Source organism: Trichomycterus rosablanca, chromosome 1, assembly GCF_030014385.1.
Source record: "Trichomycterus rosablanca isolate fTriRos1 chromosome 1, fTriRos1.hap1, whole genome shotgun sequence".
NCBI classification, from domain to species: Eukaryota; Metazoa; Chordata; class Actinopteri; order Siluriformes; family Trichomycteridae; genus Trichomycterus; species Trichomycterus rosablanca.
In genome coordinates, this window is record NC_085988.1 from 2,315,747 (window position 1) to 2,339,980 (window position 24,234).

At 41.0% G+C, this 24,234-nt stretch overlaps 2 protein-coding genes across 3 annotated transcripts; one reads left to right on the forward strand and one right to left on the reverse strand.

The window, feature by feature from the left end:
• Positions 1 to 13,965, forward strand: ctss1 (cathepsin S, ortholog 1). Of its 2 annotated transcripts, XM_062998133.1 has the most exons (8): positions 1 to 123; positions 4,094 to 4,212; positions 6,146 to 6,268; positions 6,346 to 6,501; positions 6,582 to 6,806; positions 7,931 to 8,093; positions 8,664 to 8,769; positions 13,704 to 13,965. In XM_062998133.1, the coding sequence occupies exons 2-8, from the start codon at positions 4,099 to 4,101 to the stop codon at positions 13,798 to 13,800; spliced, it is 984 nt and encodes a 327-aa protein (XP_062854203.1). In that variant the 5' UTR covers positions 1 to 123; positions 4,094 to 4,098; the 3' UTR covers positions 13,801 to 13,965. The 2 variants fall into 2 exon arrangements, with proteins under 2 accessions (XP_062854203.1, XP_062854210.1); XM_062998140.1 differs by lacking the exon at positions 1 to 123 and having other exon boundaries at positions 4,059 to 4,212.
• Positions 13,873 to 23,925, reverse strand: gpd1c (glycerol-3-phosphate dehydrogenase 1c). The gene is made up of 8 exons (XM_062998098.1): positions 23,832 to 23,925; positions 21,652 to 21,829; positions 20,926 to 21,066; positions 18,865 to 19,003; positions 17,952 to 18,064; positions 17,635 to 17,868; positions 16,466 to 16,572; positions 13,873 to 15,257 (listed from the first exon to the last, which is right to left on the reverse strand). Exons 1-8 carry the CDS (start codon positions 23,870 to 23,872, stop codon positions 15,161 to 15,163), a joined length of 1,050 nt encoding a protein of 349 aa, XP_062854168.1. The 5' UTR covers positions 23,873 to 23,925; the 3' UTR covers positions 13,873 to 15,160.
• Between the last annotated feature and the right edge of the window lie 309 nt (positions 23,926 to 24,234).

Here is a 24,234-nt window from a genome sequence, read left to right on the forward strand (position 1 = left end):
TACAGAACAGGAAGTACAGTGTGAACAGTTAGCGGATCTGTTTGGTCACTTCCTGTTGTAGAAGACATGTGTTGTGCAGTCAGAAGCTCCTCGGTCCATCAGTGCAGCTCTACTGAAGTTCAGGTAAGTCTACTCTGTAGTCTGGTGTATGTGTGTGTGTGTGTGTGTGTGTGTGTGTGTGTGTGTGATAATTAGTGATGAACAGCAGAAGGCATTACATTCACAAAGACATCAAATTAAAGTTTATATTTTAATTAAAAATGAAACATTATTATTACAGCTAAATGTTAATGTATATTTATTTATTCATTTATTAATGGTTTTAATTATTTAATTAATCATTTATTTATTTAAGTATTAATTAATTAATGTATACATGTGTTTTATTATTATTATATTAATATTATTATTATTATTATTTTATTATATTATTATTATTATTATTATTATTTTATTATTATATTATTATTATATTATTACTAGTATTGTTATTGTTATTATTATTATTATTGTTGTTATTATTGGTATATTATTATAATAATTATTATTATTAGTAGTATTATTGTTATCATTATTATTATTATTATTATTATTAATTATTATTATCATTATTACTATTATTATTATTATCATCATTTTTATTTGTATCATTAATATTATTATTATTATTATTATTTTTATCATTTATATTATTATTATTATTATTATTAATATTATTACTAATATTATTATTTCAATTATTATTATTGTTATTATTATTATTTTTATCATTTATATTATTATTATTATTATTATTAATATTATTACTATTATTATTATTTTAATTATTATATTGTTATTATTATTATTAGTAGTAGTAGTAGTAGTAGTATGAGGTTCTAAAATGCTAAAATGTTTAACCAAGACAAAAACCTCCAGTGTTCCCAACAGAGCCTTGACCTCCTCGATTCTACTGAACATTTTGGGATGAACTGGAACATTGACTGTGAGTCTGACCTTGTTGTTTAAAATTAGTGCAGTAATTCACTCTCCAGGATCCAACTAGAACAGAATGAAAGATGTTCTAGTTCTAGTTCTGTGGTCATGTCCATGTTTTTGAGATGGGATGTGTAACAAGCTCATGATCAGGTGTCCAAATACTTCTGGCACTATAGTGTGATGCTAAGGAAGTCATCCAGATATGTTATAGTGTGATTAATAACTATGATTAATTATTTAAGTCACTGGTCTCTTTCTTCTTGCGTGTCACATGTTTTGGGTGTTGAAGGAAGTGGTCGAACAGGGTTTGGTTGATGCGTCTTAAGCACTTTTGTATCTTCTGGCCTTCATTTTCAAGCTGTCATGCTGATCTTTGTCAGGACCAAATCTGCTGCTGACCTGCTGAGTCAACTAAGCTACCCTGGTCTTTCTTCTGAACCTCATATCAAGGTTCTGGTCTTGTCTTTAACCTTGTGCTCTTCATGACAGATTGTGAAACTCTGGTTCATGCTATTGGGCTCCTGCACTTCACTTCTTACTGGTGTCCCAAACAAAACCCCAATCTGCTCAGTTACGCTGGTTAGGCCAACATAAGCCCTTCGTCTTCCTTTGGTTGGCGGCCTTTTGACCGAAATGTCATTGGTCCAGCGTAATTTTCTAATGTTATGCCAATGTACTCTTGTTATCTGGGCAGTTTACAAACCTCTACATGGTTGAGGACTCTCCTGAACCCTTACTGCCCTGCTTGAACACTTAGGCCCTCTGGTCACTGTTTGGGGCAGATCTTTTAGCATCATGGGCCCCAAACTAAGGAACACAAAGTTCAAAGCTCAGCTTTTATTCTTCTACTCAACCAAAGGTTTGTTCCTTCTTCTTTACCCCTGTAAAGCGACCTTGGCTTTTAGAAAGGCACTATAAGGCCAAATCCTAATGTCCACCAGACGTGTGGACTCCAGACTCATGAACCTTCAGGACACCTCATCATGTCTCAAAGGCTTCCAGAGTACTCAAAGGTTCTAGAGAAAATCTCCTGGTGTTGATGTATCATCTGTTTCTTTGTGCATTTGAGGGATTCAGACAAGCAAGCCTGTAAGCCAAGAACATTCTGATGCCGCTTCTGCACTTGGAAGAGTGGGATTAGATGCCATTTCCATTCAGTCTTTCCTTACTCCCCTCTAGAGTCTCCGTCACCAGAGCAAATGTGATTGTTTACATTTAGTTCTGCTTTGCCCCGCCCTTGTTTAGTTCATCAGTTACCCTACTGTCCACACGTGTTGTTTATTAGACCTTGGGGTGCGTCCCAAAAGACTTGAAGCCCTCTTGATTCCGAGCCCCTACTGTATACCAATCCTATTTTAGCCATGTAACACTTCCACTGGCAGCAAAACACAGTATAGCACCCGAGTATAGTACTACCAACACCATGCTTTACTGTAAGTACAGTGTCGTTGTTGTTGAGGAACGTAGAAAGTGCTGTTATGGTGACACTTGGCAACCACGTCCACATCCTCTGTGTGGCTGAAAATGGTGCTAAACAGTCAAAATTTGTGCTGTCTCAGGTTTTGTCCACCATCTCACTTCAGAGAGGTTAGCAGTGGTAGAAAGTGGGGTGCAGCCTTAATATAGTCTTAATATAGTCTTTATATATATGGCCCTGTCACTTTTCTAATAAAACACACCCGCTCTTCATAACGGTAAAGAAAGCACATCCAGTCAAGCAGCATTACAACAGCTCTACCTTCTGGTCATTCTACTAACCTCCTAGATCCCAGGCTCCAGGACTAGTGTGCTCCCAGTTAGTTACAGTCCCCGTACAGCATGGTTGTGTTTTTTCTTTTTCTATTAGATTTTCTAACTATATGTAGTTATGGCTTTAACATTTTTTCTTATTATTTATTTAATAATTATAATATTTAATAATAATAATAAAACAACAACCACTACTACTACTAATAAATAGTAATAATAATAATAACAATAATAATATTAATAATAATGATAAATATAATAATAATAATAACAAAAAATATAATAATTATAATAATAACAAAATAATAATAATAATAATATTAACGGTCATATTAATAACAATAATAATAATAATAATAATAATAATAGTAATAATAACAGTATTAACAATAATAATAATAATAATAATAATAACAATGATAATAGTAATAATAATAATGATGATAATAATAATGATAATAATAATAATAATAATAATGATAATAATAGTAATAATAAGAACAATAATAATAATAACAACAACAATATACTGTAGATAATGATAATAATAATAGTACTAATAATAATAATATAATAATAATAATAATAACAATAACAATAATGATAATAATAATAGTACTAATAATAATAATATAATAATAATAATAATAATAATAATAATAATAATAACAACAATAACAATAATGATAATGATAATAATAATAATAATGATAATAATAATAGTACTAATAATAATAATATAATAATAATAATAACAATAACAGAAATAATAATAACAGAAATAATAATAATAATAATAATATTGATATAATAGTAGTAATAATAATAATAATAATAATAATAACATAAATAATAATAATAATCATATTGATATAATATTAATAATAATAATAATAATAATAACAATAATAATAATAATAAAAATAGAAATAATAATAATAATAATGACAATAATAATAATAATAACAGAAATAATACTAATAATACTAATAACAATAATAATAATAACAATAACATAAATAATAATAATAATCATATTGATATAATAGTAATAATAATAATAATAATAATAATAACATTTAATAATAATAATAATAATAACAGAAATAATAATAATAGTAACAGAAATAATAATAATAATAATAATAATAATAATAATAACACTGATGTAGAGTTTAAACAGCTGCTTTGCTTCTAAGTTAAACTGGTTATTACCAGCACAACAGCACTACGACCTCACAACTGTCGAACTAATAACTTCACTACCTCAGCAGTGGTGCAGTCCAGTCTTAAATACCACGTCTAATATCATCACAAGCAGCCCGTCCACATACTTATGACCGCTGACAACATTGTGCTTCTACAGGAAGGATGGTGCGTATCGTGTCTCTGCTTCTGCTGGTGTCTCAGGTGGGGTGTGATACCAGTCTGGACGGCTACTGGATGTCCTGGAAGACTGAATTTAATAAGAAGTACAGCAGCCCGGTGAGAACATATACAGTGTATCACAAAAGTGAGTACACCCCTCACATTTCTGCAAATATTTCATTATATCTTTTCATGGGACAACACTATAGACATGAAACTTGGATATAACTTAGAGTAGTCAGTGTACAGCTTGTATAGCAGTGTAGATTTACTGTCTTCTGAAAATAACTCAACACACAGCCATTAATGTCTAAATAGCTGGCAACATAAGTGAGTACACCCCACAGTGAACATGTCCAAATTGTGCCCAAATGTGTCGTTGTCCCTCCCTGGTGTCATGTGTCAAGGACCCAGGTGTAAATGGGGAGCAGGGCTGTTAAATTTGGTGTTTTGGGTACAATTTTCTCATACTGGCCACTGGATATTCAACATGGCAACTCATGGCAAAGAACTCTCTGAGGATGTGAGAAATAGAATTGTTGCTCTCCACAAAGATGGCCTGGGCTATAAGAAGATTGCTAACACCCTGAAACTGAGCTACAGCATGGTGGCCAAGGTCATACAGCGGTTTTCCAGGACAGGTTCCACTCGGAACAGGCTTCGCCAGGGTCGACCAAAGAAGTTGAGTCCACGTGTTCGGTGTCATATCCAGAGGTTGGCTTTAAAAAATAGACACATGAGTGCTGCCAGCATTGCTGAAGAGGTTGAACACGTGGGAGGTCAGCCTGTCAGTGCTCAGACCATACGCCGCACACTGCATCAACTCGGTCTGCATGGTCGTCATCCCAGAAGGAAGCTGACGCACAAGAAAGCCCGCAAACAGTTTGCTGAAGACAAGCAGTCCAACAACATGGATTACTGGAATGCCCTGTGGTCTGACGAGACCAAGATAAACTTGTTTGGCTCAGATGGTGTCCAGCATGTGTGGCGGCGCCCTGGTGAGAAGTACCAAGACAACTGTATCTTGCCTACAGTCAAGCATGGTGGTGGTAGCATCATGGTCTTGGGCTGCATGAGTGCTGCTGGCACTGGGGAGCTGCAGTTCATTGAGGGAAACATGAATTCCAACATGTACTGTGACATTCTGAAACAGAGCATGATCCCCTCCCTTCGAAAACTGGGCCTCATGGCAGTTTTCCAACAGGATAACGACCCCAAACACAACCTCCAAGATGACAACTGCCTTGCTGAGGAAGCTGAAGGTAAAGGTGATGGACTAAACCCAATTGAGCACCTGTGGTGCATCCTCAAGTGGAAGGTGGAGGAGTTCAAGGTGTCTAACATCCACCAGCTCCGTGATGTCATCATGGAGGAGTGGAAGAGGATTCCAGTAGCAACCTGTGCAGCTCTGGTGAATTCCATGCCCAGGAGGGTTAAGGCAGTGCTGGATAATAATGGTGGTCACACAAACTATTGACACTTTGGGCACAATTTGGACATGTTCACTGTGGGGTGTACTCACTTATGTTGCAGCTATTTAGACATTAATGGCTGTGTGTTGAGTTATTTTCAGAAGACAGTAAATCTACACTGCTATACAAGCTGTACACTGACTACTCTTAAGTTATATCCAAGTTTCATGTCTATAGTGTTGTTCCATGAAAAGATATAATGAAATATTTGCAGAAATGTGAGGGGTGTACTCACTTTTGTGATACACTGTACAGTAATCTGACAACGGTGTGTAATCTATATGTGGCCAAAATTATGTGGACACTCGACCATGAGCTTTTTACATTTGATATCAAAACCATGTGCAGTAACATGAAACTCTCACTCTCCCGGGAGGCTAGGCACAACATTTTGGGGGACATCTCATCATTTCTGGCTCAGAATTGACCAATGGGGTGGGGTCATGCTGGAAAAGACCTTCCCCAAGCTTTATTCTACATACTTTTGGCCATATAATGCATAGCGTGAAAGGTGTGAAAGCAGAAGGAACTTGTGCTGAGCTGTAGCTGAAGAAACCTCCTGTGTTTGTGATGAGCAGAATGAGGAAGCCTGCAGAAGAGCCATTTGGCAGGAGAACGTTCTGGAAGCCACCAAGCACAACACAGAAGCTGCAGCAGGACGCCGAACCTTCACCATGGGGACCAACCATCTCTCAGACATGGTACGGTCCGGGGAATCAGGTTTAATACACTTATAAAAGAACATATCCCTCCTGATCCCTCTGTTCTGTGTTTGTAGACGCCAGAAGAAATCAACAGACGCTTGAATGGACTAAGAGGCGAGAACATCGCTCATCATGATGCTAACAAGAGCTTCCTCTTCCTGACTGACTTCTCCGTCCCGTACCACGTGGACTGGGTCACGAAGGGCCTCGTCAGCCCTGTCCAGAACCAGGTGTGTATGAATTGGCGCCCGACGCAACGTCTTGGCGGATCAGAAAAACCCTCGAGTAACTTCTTCTTCCACTTCTGCAGGGTATGTGTGGATCCTGCTGGGCGTTCAGCGCTATCGGATCTTTGGAAGCTCAGATGAAAAAGAAGTCGGGTCGCCTGGTTCCTCTGAGCGCCCAGAACCTGGTGGACTGCAGCGTCAAGGACGGAAACCACGGCTGCAAGGGAGGATTCATCAGTAAAGCCTTCAGCTACATCCAACAGAACAACGGAATCGACTCGGCCTGGTACTACCCGTATGAAGCGAGGGTACGTGTTTCCATTTCCTTAGACTAGAGTCCGAGTCAAGTCACAAGTCTTTAGGCTATAGTCCGAGTCAAGTCAGGAGTCAATATAATCTACACAAAACATATATTATAAATGTAGCGTAGAAATAAAGAAATAATCTGTAAGTTCAGATAAAAACAACAACAGATTAGCGAGTGTATTTAGCCGTTTTACTTCGTGTCTTTACTTTCCTCCTCATTGTGTAAATGAATGTAATTTCTGTAACAAGAAGGTTCCAGTTAAAAGCTTCAACTGATACGTTTTGTTTTCATTACAGAACAAAAGCGCTCGATAAATCACGGCACAGCGGCCAAAATCCCAAACACAGCAAAAACCATCATAACCGCTGCTTACCTTAGCTTCTGTTCTTCCAGATGCTATTACATTTATAAGCGTGCGTCCCATTAGGAACAGAATCCGTTATTTTGTAAATGTGCTTATAATTAAAAACCTCCAAACTTTTCCCGGTGGTGAAGTAAAACAGGAAGTCGTTAGAAAGCCGATCGAGCGTTTCATTACCACGTCATCTGTGTGACGCAAACTGAATAAATGCAAATAACAGCATTTCTTACTAACAATTACAATCAGAAGCTCTGATTGGTTCAGAAAGCGTCTCTCAACCATCAGCACCGATTCTGTAGGAGCGTTCCATTCACCCCGGTTGTTCCTGTGAAGTGCACTACGTAGGGTATTCCACCATTTTAAGTGAGATTCTGATCCAAAGGGAACGAGAATGTTCAAATGAAGTGAACTTCAGACTGTGTAGGGAGTAGGGAGCGACGCTTCATCACTACACCGGAAGCTGCTGGAACATTTACACATTGTGTGTGTTGTGGGTTAAGACGGCCGGAGCGTTATTATTATTAGAGAGCAGAATATTTATAATAACAATAATAATAATAATATTTATATATAATTATCACACGTAACTAAAGTTAACACATGCTGACGCTAGAGACTCTTGTTGTTCGCGAGTCTTTTTTTGCAAGTCAAGTCAGAGTCATTTGAAACGATTCCGAGTCGAGTTTGTAGTCACTGTATGCGCAACTTACGCCCCCTGATGGGTAGACGTCATATTGATGTGATATTGTTGTGTTGTTGTACAGGAGGGTTCCTGTCGTTACTCCTCCGAGAACAAGGCTGGGCACTGTACTGGGTTCTGGATTCTTCCACGCAATGAATCAGTGCTGAGGTTGGCGGTCGCTGCCGTCGGACCGGTTTCAGTCGGAATCAACGCCAAACTGCCATCGTTCCACAGATACAAGAGCGGTGAGAAACAAACTCTTAGGTTCAAAATTGTCGTAACTCCTCAGTTCGAAACTCATTGCCACCGGTCGGCAGGGCGCTGTCTAGCGGGCATAATCGGCAGTCTCTGCTAGGGTGGGATGACCGGACTATGTGGGCGGGGTCTTCAAACGCTGTGTAAGGACCCTGATTAGCAGATAGAGAGGCGCCTGTACAGATATACCCACCTCGACTACAATCAGGGATCCACCAGCAGCAAAGGACGGATTGACTACGATAAATTGGGGCGCATAGGTGGCGCTGCTGAGACCTCAAGTTCTCAGGTTCAAATCCCTGCTCTGATATCAGCCAGCTGGAGGGGGGCGTCGGATAGTGGGTATCGCTGCTGCAGTTGCAGCCTCTGCTGGCTGGTCGAGGAGCTGCACAGAAACGAATAATGGAGAGCAGTGCGTGACTCTCGGTACTGTTTAACTGGCCTCGTACAGGGGAAAAGAAGCGGTTGGCCACTCCATGTGTCAGAGGGGTCGTGTGTTAGGTACGCAAACGTCTTCCACCTTAAATTGTGCATGAAAACCTGAAGGTGTGTTTGTGTAGGGATTTATTACGACCCCCTGTGTGACTCCCGGGCGGTGAACCACGCTGTTCTGGTGGTCGGCTACGGGAAGGAAAATGGACTGGACTACTGGCTGATCAAAAACAGGTGAAACAACAATACACAACACACACCAAGTACACAAACAGCACATGGTCAAAAATATGTGGACACTACACCATGAGTTCCCAAACCGTCTGCAGTACTATTAATTTCACCTCCCCATCCCAACAGTGGGAGTTTTGGCTACATAAAATATATACAATGTGAACAAAAGTATTGGGACACCCCTTCTAATTTTGCAGCAGTTTAGGGAAGGAAACTCCAGCGTCCTACACAGAGCTCTAAACCTCAGCCCTACTCAACAGCTCTGGGACGAACTGGAACCCCAATATCAGTGTCCGGCCATAAACACGAATTCCCATACACAGAGCCACTCAATCACTCATGGTCAGGTGTCCAAATACTTTTGGCATTATAATGTATGTAGTGTTGTCTGTTGCCCCCCAACAATTCAATGAGCCGAAAAACGATGAACAAATTATGGTCGAGGTCTCAACGTCATACGGGGTAGAATACGGACCTCAAAGTCTGACATTACACTATAGCGCCACCATCAGGCCAGTCAGGCTGAGTAGCAGGATAAAAAGACCTTCACCCTTCACCTGTTGACCAAGTCTCATGTCCGTACGACTTACTGTCTGGTCTAGGTTTTTTGTTTTAACAGAAACAGACAGGTTCCGGTACCTTTGATGTTTGGACCCCTAATTAACGCTCGCTAAGTGTAGCTATGAGCGCAAAGTAGTCAGCATCGCTAATACTGCTAACTCATGCCCTACAGGGGACGTCGTGAGCTCTGTCACATGAATGAAGTCCAAAAATGGTTCCAGTTCACTAAATGCAGTGGTGTATAGTAACGAAGTAGTAATACTTCATTACAGTACTTAAGTATATTTTGGAGTATCTGTACTTTACTGGAGTATAAAAAATGTACGTCAGCTTTTACTTTTACTTCTCTACATTTGCTGTATGTAAATGTATGTATATAAATTAAGAATGATTAACACAGTAAAGCCGCAGCATCATAGGTTCATATTTCTTATAATTAGCATTAAGATTATTTAGATATCCAGCTACCATTTTCAATTACATTCCAACCACAGATAAAACGTTTCACTACATTCTCTTGGAATGAATTCAGTGTAAAACTCACGAAGACACGTCTATCATTTCCAGAAACTCACCTGCACACAGATATTTCTTCAGATCACTTCTGTATTACACCTGCAGAGAAAAGATTTGTGGTGTCGAGGGAAATGCAGCACGTCTTTACCCCTTTAATGGTCCCAACAAGAAAATAACTAAAATAACTTTTCATGGATGATTTTTCAGCTGCTGCTTGACATATAAGTTAGAAATGGTGTTTTCCTAAAACCACAGTGTTATCTATTGATATCTTTTAGTTTAACACACGCCAACCAGGGAGTAGATCAAGATGATTTAAATACAGATTATTTCTACCCAAATATTTAGACTCAAACTAATATTTGAGCAGATAATTAAAGGGCTAAAAGTGCCACATGTTTGTTAAACTCTCTTGAGTTTTGATTCAAATGAATTCTGCCAAAATTCAGTGGTCATACGTTATTGGGATGTATCCTGTATACAGAGGTGGAAAGTAAGGAATTACATTTACTCGCGTTACTGTAATTGAGTAGTTTTCTTGTGTACTTTACAACCTGTAATTTTACTTTTACTTAAGTATGTACCGTTAGGCTGTTTGATCCGGCCCGCTGAGCATTTCAGTCAAAGTGCTCACTCTGTTTCATTATGATGTTGTGCACAAACAACTCTATAAATCGGTTAATTTGGTAAAGAGATTCAGATGTATAAACCAATCAGAGCTTCCGAATTCAGATTCTGGGCGGAATTTCAATCTCTTTGGTTGTTGTATAAATGACAGTTTAGTGAACGAATCACCAATTTAAGCTTTTTACCGGGAAAGCCGAGAGAATAAATGATCTACAAGAGTTTTCATTAGTTAGGTGGATAAAACAGTTGGGTCTGGGTTTATATATTCTGGAAACATACAAGATGGTCGTAAATAAAGTGGATTATATCCCTAATGGGACAACACACGGATATACTGTAGATCAGGTAAGCAGATAAATGGTTATGATTTTCTGCTGCTGTGTGACTGATCTGGGTCGCGGTTCAGTCCAGGGTGTTTCTTTATTTCCAGTTCTGAAAGTTGGCAACCCTAGTTGGCACTATTGACCTGAACCAAGTTAGTTAGCGTCAAGTCCAACAAGCTATAAAATACAGCGATTTATTGAGGATAAACAGAAATAATGCTGTTTTGAATTGATAAGAGCAGAGTTGCAGGCTGTTAGGTGTGAGCTGCTGATATGCTGCATGGCTGGTGAGCTGTGTGTATTCTGCTGTATCATTCATCTATCAACTTCTGTTGGAAAATGACGTCCCTCCTTCTGTTAAACAAGTAACTCAGTAACGTTTACTCTGAGTACATTTTAAATGAGTTACTTTTTACTTGAGTAGATTTTTAGACTAGTAATTTTACTTGTACTTAAGTAAAAAATCATCAAAGTAATAGTACTTTTACTTGAGTACAATATTTTAGTACTCTTTCCACCTCTGACTGTATTTATGACTTGAATGTACAACCCAAATCAGAAATCATATTGGGACAGTATAGAAAATGCAAATAAAATAGACGCAATGTTTCTCACATTTACATCGACTCTTATTCCATCCTATATGAACCCAAAATATTTCATATTTTGTCTGGTCAACTGTTAACATTACAGAAACATGCATTTTAGGCCTACAACACATGGAAAAAGGCAATTTAGGGCGAGTAATGAGGTAAAATAACCTAAACAATGACGTGCTTTCAAATAGGTGATATGAACAGCTGATTATAATCATGATTTGGCAGAAATCATGTTCAGATAAAGGAAGAAAATGTACTTAAAAGAACAATCTTAATGTTTTTTAATATTCTGACCGCTTGCGATACTTAAGTACATTCAATGTTAGAAAATTACTTTTGATACTTAAGTACATTAAACATCAGAGACTTTAAGACTTTTACTCAAGTAATATTCTAAAAGGTGACTTTTACTTCTATCAAAGTAAATTTCTGGTAAGATACTTGTACTTTTACTCAAGTATGGCCTTCAGGTACTTTATCCACCACTGCCTGATCTGGTCCTCTCTAATGACCTGAACATATTCTAGAACCAGCAGATACAGTGGTGTTCAAAAAAATAGCAGTCCAACACCATTGACCTGATAAATCACTTTTTAGTAGAAGTGATATTTCTACATAGCAAATAATTCACTTGAAAGTGTAGTAGAGTAATGAAAACAAAACAAACCCAACAATAGGACATGCATGCCGCTCATTCTGAGTAATCGAAGCATTGATTGAAAGGGGGTTGTTCAAAATAATAGCAGTGAGGAGTTCAATTGGTGAAGTCATTCATTCTGCAGAAGAACGGGTGTCAATTTTGGCCCTTATTTAAGGTAGGAGGGGGGCAAATGTTGCACAGGTTGGTTATAGCGCATTTCCTTCTGAAATACTGTAATGGGTTGTTCCACACATTGTTCTGATGAACAGCGTACTTTGATTAAAAAGTTGATTGTAGAGGGAAAAAACATACAGAGAAGTGCAGCAAATTATAGGCTGCTCAGCTAAAATGCCTTGAAGTGACGACCAAAACCTGAAAGATACAGAAGGAAGCGTGGAACTACTGTTCGAATGGATTGAAGAATAGCCAAAATGGCAAATAATCAGCCAATGATCACCTCCAGAAAGATCAAGGAACATCTGAAGTTACCAGTGAGTACAGAAGATGATTAAGTGAAGCCGATTTACCAGCAAGAACTCCTTGCAAAGTCCCGTCGTTAAGAAAAAGACGTCCTGAATGGGTTTAAATCTGCCAAGGAACACATCGACTGGTCCAAAGAGAAATGGACCGGTAATAGCAAAATTGTTCTTTTTGGGTCTAGTGGCCGTAGACAGTATGTCAGACGACCCTCGATCACTGAATTCAAACTACAGTACACTGTGAAGACAGTAAAGCATGGTGGTACAAAACTATGATATGGGGATGTTTCTCATACCATGGTGTTACGCCTATTTATCACATACGAGGGATCATGGATCAGTTTAAATATATTAGAATACTTGAGCAGATCATGTTGCCCTATGTGGAAGAAGAAATGTCCTTAAAATGGGTGTTTCAACATGACAATGACCCAAAAGATCTTGGTTACAGATAAACAAGATTGAGGTAATAGAGTGACCAGCACAATCCCCTGACCTCAATCTCAGAGAGAACTTGTGTTCTGACGTCTGAAACACATTTTTTTGAGCCAAAACCCAAAATTGCAGAAGAACTGTGGAATGTCGTCTGATCATCCTGGACTGGAATACCTGTTCAGAGGTGCCAGGAGTTGATCGACTTCATGCAACACAGATCTCAGAAACAATTGTTATGCCACTAAATATTAGTTCAGTAATTTAAAGTAAAGTGAAACCTCAAACATTTTTTCATGTTATAGATAAATTTTTTTAGCTTTTAAAGAAAAATGCTGCACTGCTATTATTTTGAACAGCCTAATGTTCATCTTTCTTAACTTTCTGTAAAGGATGAACACAAACTGGCTACATTTAGTTAATGTTTTGATTTAGAATTGAAAGTGGAGTATTTTCAGTGCATTTGCATTTATGGAAATAAAAGTTATTATAATGATTTTGTGCTTTATTCACTTTTTTAAAGTCACTGCTATTTTTTTGAACACTACTGTATATCGTTCGCAGGGTTCCTTGTATTTGGGGGAATTTCTTTACTCTACCTGAACCAAAAACTAGGAACCTTAGGTCACCCAAAGACTCCAGGCGAGCGGTAGTGGTCGAGTGTAACTCACCACCCTAGCGCCTGAGTTTTGGTTATATAATGATGAATTCAATGATCTAATCAACCTCTCTTTCTTTCTGTTTCCTCTTTTTGCAGTTGGGGTACGGCGTGGGGAGAGAACGGGTATTTTCGACTTGCCCAGAACAGAAACCACTGTGGAATCGCCAACTTTGCCATCGTGCCGAAAGTCTGAGATCGCTACCGCTGCCTCGTTTCCCTGCAGTTTTTTTTTAAAGAACTGAAACCAAACCAGCACAGATTTGCTTCTATTATTTGCTTTTATTAAAGATAATCGTTCACTCTTGATTATAAAGGTTAAAAAAATTGTGCGTTATTAAAAACCTGTATTATTTTATGTAGTTCTAATAAAGTAGAATCACAAGTCTTGATTGAGGGTATTTTTTGACCACTAGGGGCCGCTGACAAGTGCACAAAGGAAAGATGAGACGTAAACTTTACAACAATGGTATGAAGCAGTAAGTAAAGCTATCATGCTGATCGTGAGGGTTCGTAGTGCTTTAGTAGAACCCAACCCCTACTGAATACGTAACGTTGTGCGTCGTGCAGCTCAGCAGCAGATTCAGTGTTTATTTTATCAGCTCCACTTACCATATTGAAGCACTTTGTAGTTCTACAATTACTGACTGTAGTCCGTCTGTTTCTCTACATACTTTTTTAGTCTGCTTTTACCCTGTTCTTCAATGGTCAGGACATTAAATTAAACTAAATAAAGTTAAATTAAATGAAAACTAAATTAAAATAAATGTAATTAAATTAAATAAAAACAAATAAAATAAGATTTTAATTTAATTTAATTAAATTAAAAATAAACTGAAATAAAAAAATTTAATTAAATTGAATTAAAACAAAAATAAACAAAAATAAAATAAAACAAAAATAAATTAAAATATAAAAAGTGCAATTAAATTAAATTAAAACTAAAAAAATGTAATTAAATAAAAACACCAGCACCATGTCAGTGTCACTGCAGTGCTGAGAATGATCCACCGCCTAAATAATACCTGCTCTGAGGTGGTCCTGTGGGGGTCCTGACCATTGAAGAACAGAAGTATGTAGAGAAACAGATGGACTACAGTCAGTAATTGTAGAACTACAAAATGGACAGTGAGTGTAGAAACAAGGAGGTGGTTTTAATGTTATGCCTGATCGGTGTATGGTTCTGCATATAAGGTCATATAAAGGTCGTGTATGGAACTAAAGGGTACATCGATGCGAAAGGTAGAAAACTGGAGAACCGAATTTAGTGGTGGGTCACATGATCTTGGTGGTTTCAGTCATATATGTTCTGAAATGTTCTAGATGGATGTGTGTTGAGAAGGAGTTTAGATGTTTTGGGGTGGGTTCAGATGATCCAGACTCTGGATAGTTGGCATGAGATTTCTGATGGTTTTTGGTGGACTGATCATTTTGGACCCTGCATGGGTCATGATGGCTTTATTGCTTGAGCGTTGCTGGTGTTCATGGTTCTGATTGGTCCCATCTTCACTCCACATCCTGATGGTTCCTGGTTGTGCTTTATACGTCATGCCTACCTACATGTGTTCCGGATGTTTCTGGAGACAGGTGATGAACTCCTTAACGTCTTTCCCCTCGAAGCAGATCTGATAGACGGAGACGAACAGGGGGAACCTGCACCCAAACAAAAACAGGATTAAACACAGACATAAAAACCAAACTAGTGAGAAGATCCTGGTCCAGGGACAGAAGTTTAGTCCTTAACTGTGGCTTGTCTGGGCTGGAACTCATTCTACTTCAGACTTTAGACACTAATGATCTTTAGCACAGTTTCAACATCTGATAAGCTTGATTACTAGAGTCATAAGGAGTCAAACTAGCTGTCTGCATGATTGAGGCCAAAGGTTTGCACACATATGCACACTATATGATCAAAGGTATGTGGACACATCTTCTAATTTCTTAGATGGTGATGGTTTTGGAGTCGAATGTCCAACATGCTTATGGTGTCCACATGTCTACTTTTAAACATGTAGTGTTCATCATTCATTGTGGTTTTTATGAAATCTGTTGGCTTAAAAATATACGGACAGTACCTTAAATATATCATATAGACGCACTTTGTAGTTCTACAATTACTGACTGTAGTCCATCTGTTTCTCTACATACTTCTGTTCTTCAATGGTCAGGACCCCCACAGGACCCCCACAGAGCAGGTATTATTTAGGTGGTGGATGATTCTCAGCACTGCAGTGACACTGACATGGTGGTGGTGTGTTAGTGTGTGTTGTGCTGGTATGAGTGGAGTTTTTAAACACCTCACTGTCACTGCTGGACTGAGAATCGTCCACCAACCGAAAACATCCAGCCAACAGCGACCCCAGTGGGCAGTGTCCTGTGACCACTGATGATGGATTAACAGCAGCAATAGATGAGCGATCGTCTCTGACTTTACATCTACAAGGTGGACCGACTAGGTAGGAGTGTCTAATAGAGTGGACAGTGAGTGGACACGGTATTTAAAAACTCCAGCAGCGCTGCTGTGTCTGATCCACTCATACCAGCACAACACACACTAACACACCACCACCATGTCAGTGTCACTGCAGTGCTGAGAATGATCCACCACCTAAATAATACCTGCTCTGTGGGGGTCCTGACCATTGAAGAGCATGTAGAGAAACAGATGGACTACAGTCAGTAATTGTAGAACTACAGAGTGCTTCTATATGGTAAGTGGAGCTGATAAAATGGACAGTGAGTGTAGAAACAAGGAGGTGGTTTTAATGTAATAGCTGATTGGTGTAAGTGACCCATTTTCATTGCTTGGAGCTATAGAATTGGTATCGATAGTCATGATAATGATGATGATGAAGACCTACTTCTCTGCCATGTTCTTCTTCTTCAGGATCTTATAAACCTCAGCTGAGGTTTGAGGTCCCTGAAGCTTCTGGCCGTTCAGCATCTCAGCTTCCAGCTCTGCGATCGTCTACAGCAAGACATGAATGCAAATACACAACAGTTTTAGGTGCATCCCGTCTCTGAGGTCAGCAGCCATGCTGTGTCTAAGGTGTATCATACCAGTATAGATAGGGTGGACCTGCTAGACTCACTGATCACCCTGCACTAGGTCTAAAAAGTGGTTCCACCAGCTGGTGTTTCACTTCATGGATATTAACCTTGTGAGCATCTGGCTGCTCCTTGGTGTTTAAGTGTAGTCCGTGCACACTAATATCTGGTTAGGGGGGTAGAGTCCATGACTGATATGTCTACACATCTACGGAAGCTGGGGTCAGAGCGCAGGGGCACCCGCAACTAGTTGGTCTACCTACTAGGCTACCACTTTGCCTCCATGCATCACACCTCCCAACAAGACATCACGGCATAGAGGGATAGTCAACAAACTGCACAGGCGTTCCAATGCATATCAGATGGTTAAGCACTTTAGATGTTGGATGGATGTTGGATCTCTTGTTGTGTGGCTTGGAATGTGGGTAGATGAGTCGGAACATACCACGAATCGAAGTCTGCTGGATGGTTTAGTGTGATGTGGTGGCTGCTGGAGTAGGTGGAAGTGTGCCATGATACTGAACCACTCGGTGATACCAGCATTCTTCAGCTCTCTGGGAACTCACCCCAGTGTTGAGACATTCTTGGCCTCACTATGGAACTCCCCTGGGAGAGTGGATTGCCTCAAAGGCAACGTGACATCCTACTGGTAAACCAGTGCACGGGGAACGCCAGTTGGTGGAGTTCAGGTTTCACTTGTGCTAGGTTCCCTTTTTTCCAGTCCTGCGCTATCCCTGTTCTATCCACTTTCTCTGCTGTGGGCTGCGAGTGTTTTTAAGCCTTTCATTTGTTCACTTGGCCGCCTTTTCATTTGTGGTTATCCCCTGCTTAGGGAGTGGCCACAGTATTGTTCAACCTTGCCTCTGGGTTCTATTTCCATACTTCCTGTGTTCCCATTTTGAATGGCCGACCCCAGTTTACTATGAGTTGAGAGTATACTAGTTTAGTATGTATTGTGTCGTGTGACTAGTCGGGTCCTGACCTTGCCGGAAGTCACGAAGGCCTCGGCGACGCGGCGGTTACGCCCTCCGTAGCAGGTAGTGATGAGGTCGGCGACACCGCAGCTCTCCAGAAAGGTTGCAGAGGTGACGGTGGTGGTGCAGAAAATCTTAGCGAAGGACACCATCTCCATCAGACCCAGACGGATCACGGCGGCTTTGGTGTTATCACCGAAGCCCAGACCGTCACAGAATCCAGCACCTACCGCCACGATGTTCTAAAGTTCAAACACACACACACACACATATAGAATTCTACAGGCTTTAGGACCGCACTCGAGCGTGTGTGTGTGTGTGTTACCTTCAGAGCTCCACACAGCTCCACGGTGTTGCTCTCAGGAACCACAGTGATACGAAAGTTCGGGGTCTGCATCAGCTCCTTAAACACCTGACCATTCTTAGCATTGGTGGCTCCTACACACACACACACACACACACACACCAATCAGGCATAACATTATGACCACCTTCCTAATATTGTGTTAGATCCCTGAAGGTGTGCTGTGGTATCCGGCACCAAGGTGTCAGCAGCAGATCCTTTAACTCCTGTAAGTTGTGAGGTGGGGCCTCCATGGATCAGACTCGTTTGTCCAGCACGTCCCACAGACGCTCGATTGGATTGAGATCTGGGGGATTTGGAGACCGAGTCAACACCTCAAACTGGTTCCGTTGCTCCGTGGTCCAGTTCCGATGCTCACGTGCCCATCGTTGGCGCTTTCGGTGGTGGACAGGGGTCAGCACGGGCACCCTGACTGGTCTGATTCCCTGTGTATTCTGACACCTTTCTATCACAACCAGCATGAACTTCTTCAGCAGCTTGAGCTCCAGTAGCTCCCCACGTGCATTAATTAGCCCTGGCCGCCCATGACCCTGTCGCCGGTTTACCACTGTTCCCTCCTTGGAACACTTTTGATAGATACTGACCACTGCAGACAGGACACACCCCACAAGAGCTGCAGTTTTGGAGATGCTCTGACCCAGTCGTCTAGCCATCACAATCTGGCCCTCGTCAAACTGGCTCAGATCCTTACGGAGGCTTAGGTCTGGTCCCAAGGTCTAGAACTGGCCAGCGTCTACCTGTCGTCTGACTAGCACTGCTACTGACCACTATTCCGCACCTTGAAGGTGGTAAACCTACAAGAACGTACCGACGATGACTCAAGATGCCAGGGCTGTATCTGGTACACTGGGGCCATCAATCTAACGTAACATACCAATGGTAGTCTCACAGAACTTCTCGTCGGCCACCTCGCTGGCGATGTTGGCTCCCATTAGCACGCTAATGTCGATCTCCAGCCTCTCTCGGATGATGTCAGAGATCAGAGTCAAACCTGCAGGACCTTCATCGATGCCCTGCAGAAAGAGACAGAGAAACGTGAACATGGATCTTATCCACTCTGTTCCTCATGAGCCATGTTCTGATTGCTCTGATAGAGTTCTGACCATAAAGAAAGGTGATTTAATTGGTTGTGTATGGTTCTGACCTTGATGAGGGAGATTTAGTTGGCTGTGATTGATTCTGACCATGATGAGGGAGATTTAGTAAGTTGTGATTGGTTCTGATCTTGATGAGGAAGATTTAGTAAGTTGTGATTGGTTCTGATCTTGATGAGGGAGATTTAGTTGGCTGTGATTGGTTCTAATCTTAATGAGCGAGATTTAGTAGGCTGTGATTGGTTCTGACCTTGATTTAGTTGGCTGTGATTGGTTCTGACCTTGATGAGGAAGATTTAGTAAGTTGTGATTGGTTCTGATCTTGATGAGGGAGATTTAGTTGGCTGTGATTGGTTCTAATCTTAATGAGCGAGATTTAGTAGGCTGTGATTGGTTCTGATCTTAATGAGGAAGATTTAGTTGGCTGTGATTGGTTCTGACCTTGATGAGGGAGATTTATGATTGGTCCTGACCTTGATGAGGGAGATTTAGTTGGCTGTGATTGGTCCTGACCTTGATGAGGGAGATTTAGTTGGTTGTGATTGGTCCTGACCTTGATGAGGGAGATTTAGTTGATTGTGATTGGTTCTGACCTTGATGAGGGAGATTTATGATTGGTTCTGACCTTGATGAGGGAGATTTAGTTGGTTGTGATTGGTTCTGACCTTGATGAGGGAGATTTAGTTGGCTGTGATTGGTTCTGACCTTGATGAGGGAGACTTATGATTGGTTCTGACCTTGATGAGGGAGATTTAGTTGATTGTGATTGATTCTTACCTTGATGAGGGAGATTTAGTTGGCTGTGATTGGTTCTGACCTTGATGAGGGAGATTTAGTTGGTTGTGATTGGTTCTGACCTTGATGAGGGAGATTTATGATTGGTTCTGACCTTGATGAGGGAGATTTAGTTGGTTGTGATTGGTTCTGACCTTGATGAGGGAGATTCGTGATTGGTTCTGACCTTGATGAGGGAGATTTATGATTGGTTCTGACCTTGATGAGGGAGATTTAGTTGGTTGTGATTGGTTCTGACCTTGATGAGGGAGATTTAGTTGGTTGTGATTGGTTCTGATCTTGATGAGGTAGATTTGTGATTGGTTCTGACTTTGATGAGGGAGATTTATGATTGGTTCTGACAGTGATGAGAGAGATTTAGTTGGTTGTGATTGGTTCTGATCTTGATGAGGTAGATTTGTGATTGGTTCTGACTTTGATGAGGGAGATTTATGATTGGTTCTGACAGTGATGAGAGAGATTTAGTTGGTTGTGATTGGTTTTGACCTTGATGAGGGAGATTTAGTTGGCTGTGATTGGTTCTGACCTTGATGAGGGAGATTTAGTTGGCTGTAATTGGTTCTGACCTTGATGAGGGAGATTTAGTTGGCTGTGATTGGTTCTGACCTTGATGAGGGAGATTTAGTTGGTTGTGATTGGTTCTGACCTTGATGAGGGAGATTTAGTTGGCTGTGATTGGTTCTGACCTTGATGGGGGAGATTTAGTTGGCTGTGATTGGTTCTGACCTTGATGAGGGAGATTTAGTTGACTGTAATTGGTTCTGACCTTGATGAGGGAGATTTAGTTTGCTGTGATTGGTTCTGACCTTGATGAGGGAGATTTAGTTGACTGTGATTGGTTCTGACCTTGATGAGGGAGATTTAGTTTGCTGTGATTGGTTCTGACCTTGATGAGGGAGATTTAGTTGACTGTGATTGGTTCTGACCTTGATGAGGGAGATTTAGTTTGCTGTGATTGGTTCTGACCTTGATGAGGGAGATTTAGTTTGCTGTGATTGGTTCTGACCTTGATGAGGGAGATTTAGTTTGCTGTGATTGGTTCTGACCTTGATGAGGGAGATCCCGATGGCTCCTGGTTTGATGTGTGGCTTTATCTGGTCACAGAGTTTCCTAATGAACTGATGAGGGACGACGAAAATGAGCAGGTCGGCTCCGGCCGCCGCCTCCGTTATATCCGGAACAGCGATCTGTAACAGAATCATTCATCTGTATTCACTGATAAAGGAAAGTCTGAGGGTTGTGATTGGTTCTGACCTTAATGAGGATAAATCTGAGGGTTGTGATTGGTTCTTATCTTTATAAGGGAGGTTCAGCTTTATTTAATCCTTTATTATTATTACATTGAGGTTATCTGAGGTAACAACGTGTAAATAATCATACAGTATAATCTTATTAATAAACTGATTCTCCATGAAAGGGCAAACATGGTCTGCAACGATGCCTAGGTAGGAGCTACGTGTCAAAGTAACATCCACATGGATGGCAGGACCCAAGGTTTCATCTCACTAAGGTGCATCAATGAGCCTTGGCCGCCCATGACCCTGTTGCCAGTTTACCACTGTTCCTGATAGATACTGACCACTGCAGACCGGGACACACCCCACAAGAGCTGCAGTTTTGGAGATGCTCTGACCCAGTCGTCCAGCCATCATAATTTGGTCGCTCAGATCCTCACGCTCGTCCATTTTTCCTGCTTCTAACATCAACTTTGAGGATAAAAAGTCTTACATGTACTTTTAAGTGGTGTTGATGTATGAAGAGATGGTTCTTACCACGTTCTTGGGCAGTTTGTGTCCTGGTAGGTATTTAACGTTCTCGTGTTCAGTGTTGATGATCTCAGTGAGCTTCCTGTCGTTGATAAACTCCTCGTACACCCACATGTTCACCATCGGATCAAAGCGATTGGACGCCTTGACGTTCGAACCAATGATGCGGGCGATTGCCGAGCCCCTGAGAACAAGAACACAAATCCAAACGTACATTAAGATATTTAACAACAAACTCAACTGTATGGTGGGTGCTGCACGCTAACATGAGTCCCGGAAACCTGGGTTCCATCCTTACCTTCAGCTACCTTCAGTCTGTGAGAGGTTTGCATGTCAAATATAGATCCGCAAATGTTTACAAATGTTTTTAATACAGTCCAGATACTTTTGGACATAAATTTGTAAATATTATAACATATATTTGACATGTATTTTAGAGGCTCAAAATTTTCACTTCCAGTCATGTGGTCTTTTATACGGTTGGCTGCACAGATGGGTCAGCATTTTCCAACGCCCTCTATCTCGTGACTAGCACCTGATCATGCAGTTTTTAAGATTTAATGGTGCGGTCACTGTATTATGGTCAGCAATAGCTGATATAACCACATGGGTGAGGGATCACTTTCATGCACAAGTTAGTTACTGCACAAATGATACTTAAACCTTCACTGTGCAAAAAAGAAGCCTTATGTTAACTATGTCCAGAAGCAGCGTCGACTTCTCTGGGCTCAGAGGCATCTAGGATGGACCATCACATAGTGGAAATGTGTATTGTGGTCAGATGAATCAGCATTCCAGGAACCATCCAGACTGTTATCAGCAACAAGTCCAAAAGCCAGGGTGTGTCATGGTATGGGGGTGTGTCAGTACCAGGGTGTGTCATGGTATGGGGGTGTGTCAGTACCAGGGTCTGTTATGGTATGGGGGTGTGTCAGTACCAGGGTGTATCATGGTATGGGGGTGTGTCAGTACCAGGGTCTGTCATGGTATGGGGGTGTGTCAGTACCAGGGTGTGTCATGGTACGGGGGTGTGTCAGTACCAGGGTGTGTCATGGTATGGGGGTGTGTCAGTACCAGGGTGTGTCATGGTATGGGGGTGTGTCAGTACCAGGGTGTATCATGGTATGGGGGTGTGTCAGTACCAGGGTGTATCATGGTATGGGGGTGTGTCAGTACCAGGGTCTGTTATGGTATGGGGGTGTGTCAGTACCAGGGTCTGTTATGGTATGGGGGTGTGTCAGTACCAGGGTGTATCATGGTATGGGGGTGTGTCAGTACCAGGGTGTATCATGGTATGGGGGTGTGTCAGTACCAGGGTCTGTCATGGTATGGGGGTGTGTCAGTACCAGGGTGTATCATGGTATGGTGGTGTGTCAGTACCAGGGTGTATCATGGTATGGGGGTGTGTCAGTACCAGGGTCTGTCATGGTATGGGGGTGTGTCAGTACCAGGGTGTATCATGGTATGGGGGCGTGTCAGTACTCTTGGTAAAGGTCATTTACACTCTGTGATTGCAGCATTAATACAGAAAAGTACATTGAGATCTTAGAGCAACACGTGCTGCCCTCAAGACGTCGTCTTTTCCAGGGACGACGATGCAAACCCACCTGCTGCACACATTACAAAGGTGTGGCGGTGGAAGAAGAGGGTACGGGTACTGGACTGGCCCGCCTGCAGTCCTGACCTGTCCCTAATAGAGATCATGTGGAGGATTTTGCATATCTTAAGACGTGTTTGCAGGAAGAACGAGACACTATAAAAGCTGAAACACTAAATCACTCGCTCTCCTCTGTGTTCCCCCGATCCTCTGTGGAAAAAGTGAGACAAGCCCTTACAGAGGTGCATATAAACCTCTGTCTAACCATCTGGCTGTCAGGTGTCCACATACATTCGGCCGTAAAGTGTACTATAAACATGTAGGTTCTCAACCCAGTCTGTCCACGTGGGGTTGAGAAGCGGAGGCTTATATACACAATAACAAGAAACACATTCCTGTCACACACACACACACACACACACACACACACACACACACACACACACACACACACACACACACACACACACACACACACACACACACACACACACACACACACACACACACACACACACACACACACACACACACACACACACACACACACACACACACACACCAGATAATGGTATAATAGGTGTATTACCAGTTTCCCGAGCCGACGATACACACTTTCTTTCCTGGCATTCTGATTGTTTAGTCTGAGCGTCTAGTGCTGCTGCTGCTGCTGCTGCTGCTGATCTTCCTGAATACAAGTGAGTTCAACTTCCTGACACGCCTCACATGAACAACCAGAGTGTGTGTGTGTGTGTGTGTGTGTGTGTGTGTGTGTGTGTGTTTCGTAATAGACCGCAGCATGTGAGCTTGAAGTCTGAAGCTCACACGCGCTTGTAGGAAACATCTCACAGTGTTTATTTGGTCTGACTGAATGAACAGAACCTAGCCGACTTCTCTGTGCCCATATAAACCGGGCAGATTTGTTGACCTGTACTTTTCGAAATAGTTTCAACTAAACAGTTTTGCCAATAACTCTCTAGGGCATGAATGAA

Coding starts and splice junctions, on each gene's coding strand:
- ctss1 (XM_062998133.1), top strand. CDS start 4,099: ATGGTGCGTATCGTGTCTCTGCTTCTGCTGGTGTCTCAGGTGGGGTGT. Junction 6,269..6,345: donor CCAACCATCTCTCAGACATG/GTACGGTCCGGG, acceptor CTGTGTTTGTAG/ACGCCAGAAGAAATCAACAG. Junction 8,094..8,663: donor GTTCCACAGATACAAGAGCG/GTGAGAAACAAA, acceptor GTGTTTGTGTAG/GGATTTATTACGACCCCCTG.
- gpd1c (XM_062998098.1), bottom strand. CDS start 23,872: ATGCCAGGAAAGAAAGTGTGTATCGTCGGCTCGGGAAACTG. Junction 19,004..20,925: donor TCGGGATCTCCCTCATCAAG/GTCAGAACCAAT, acceptor CTCTTTCTGCAG/GGCATCGATGAAGGTCCTGC. Junction 15,258..16,465: donor AAGAAGAACATGGCAGAGAA/GTAGGTCTTCAT, acceptor GTTTGGGTGCAG/GTTCCCCCTGTTCGTCTCCG.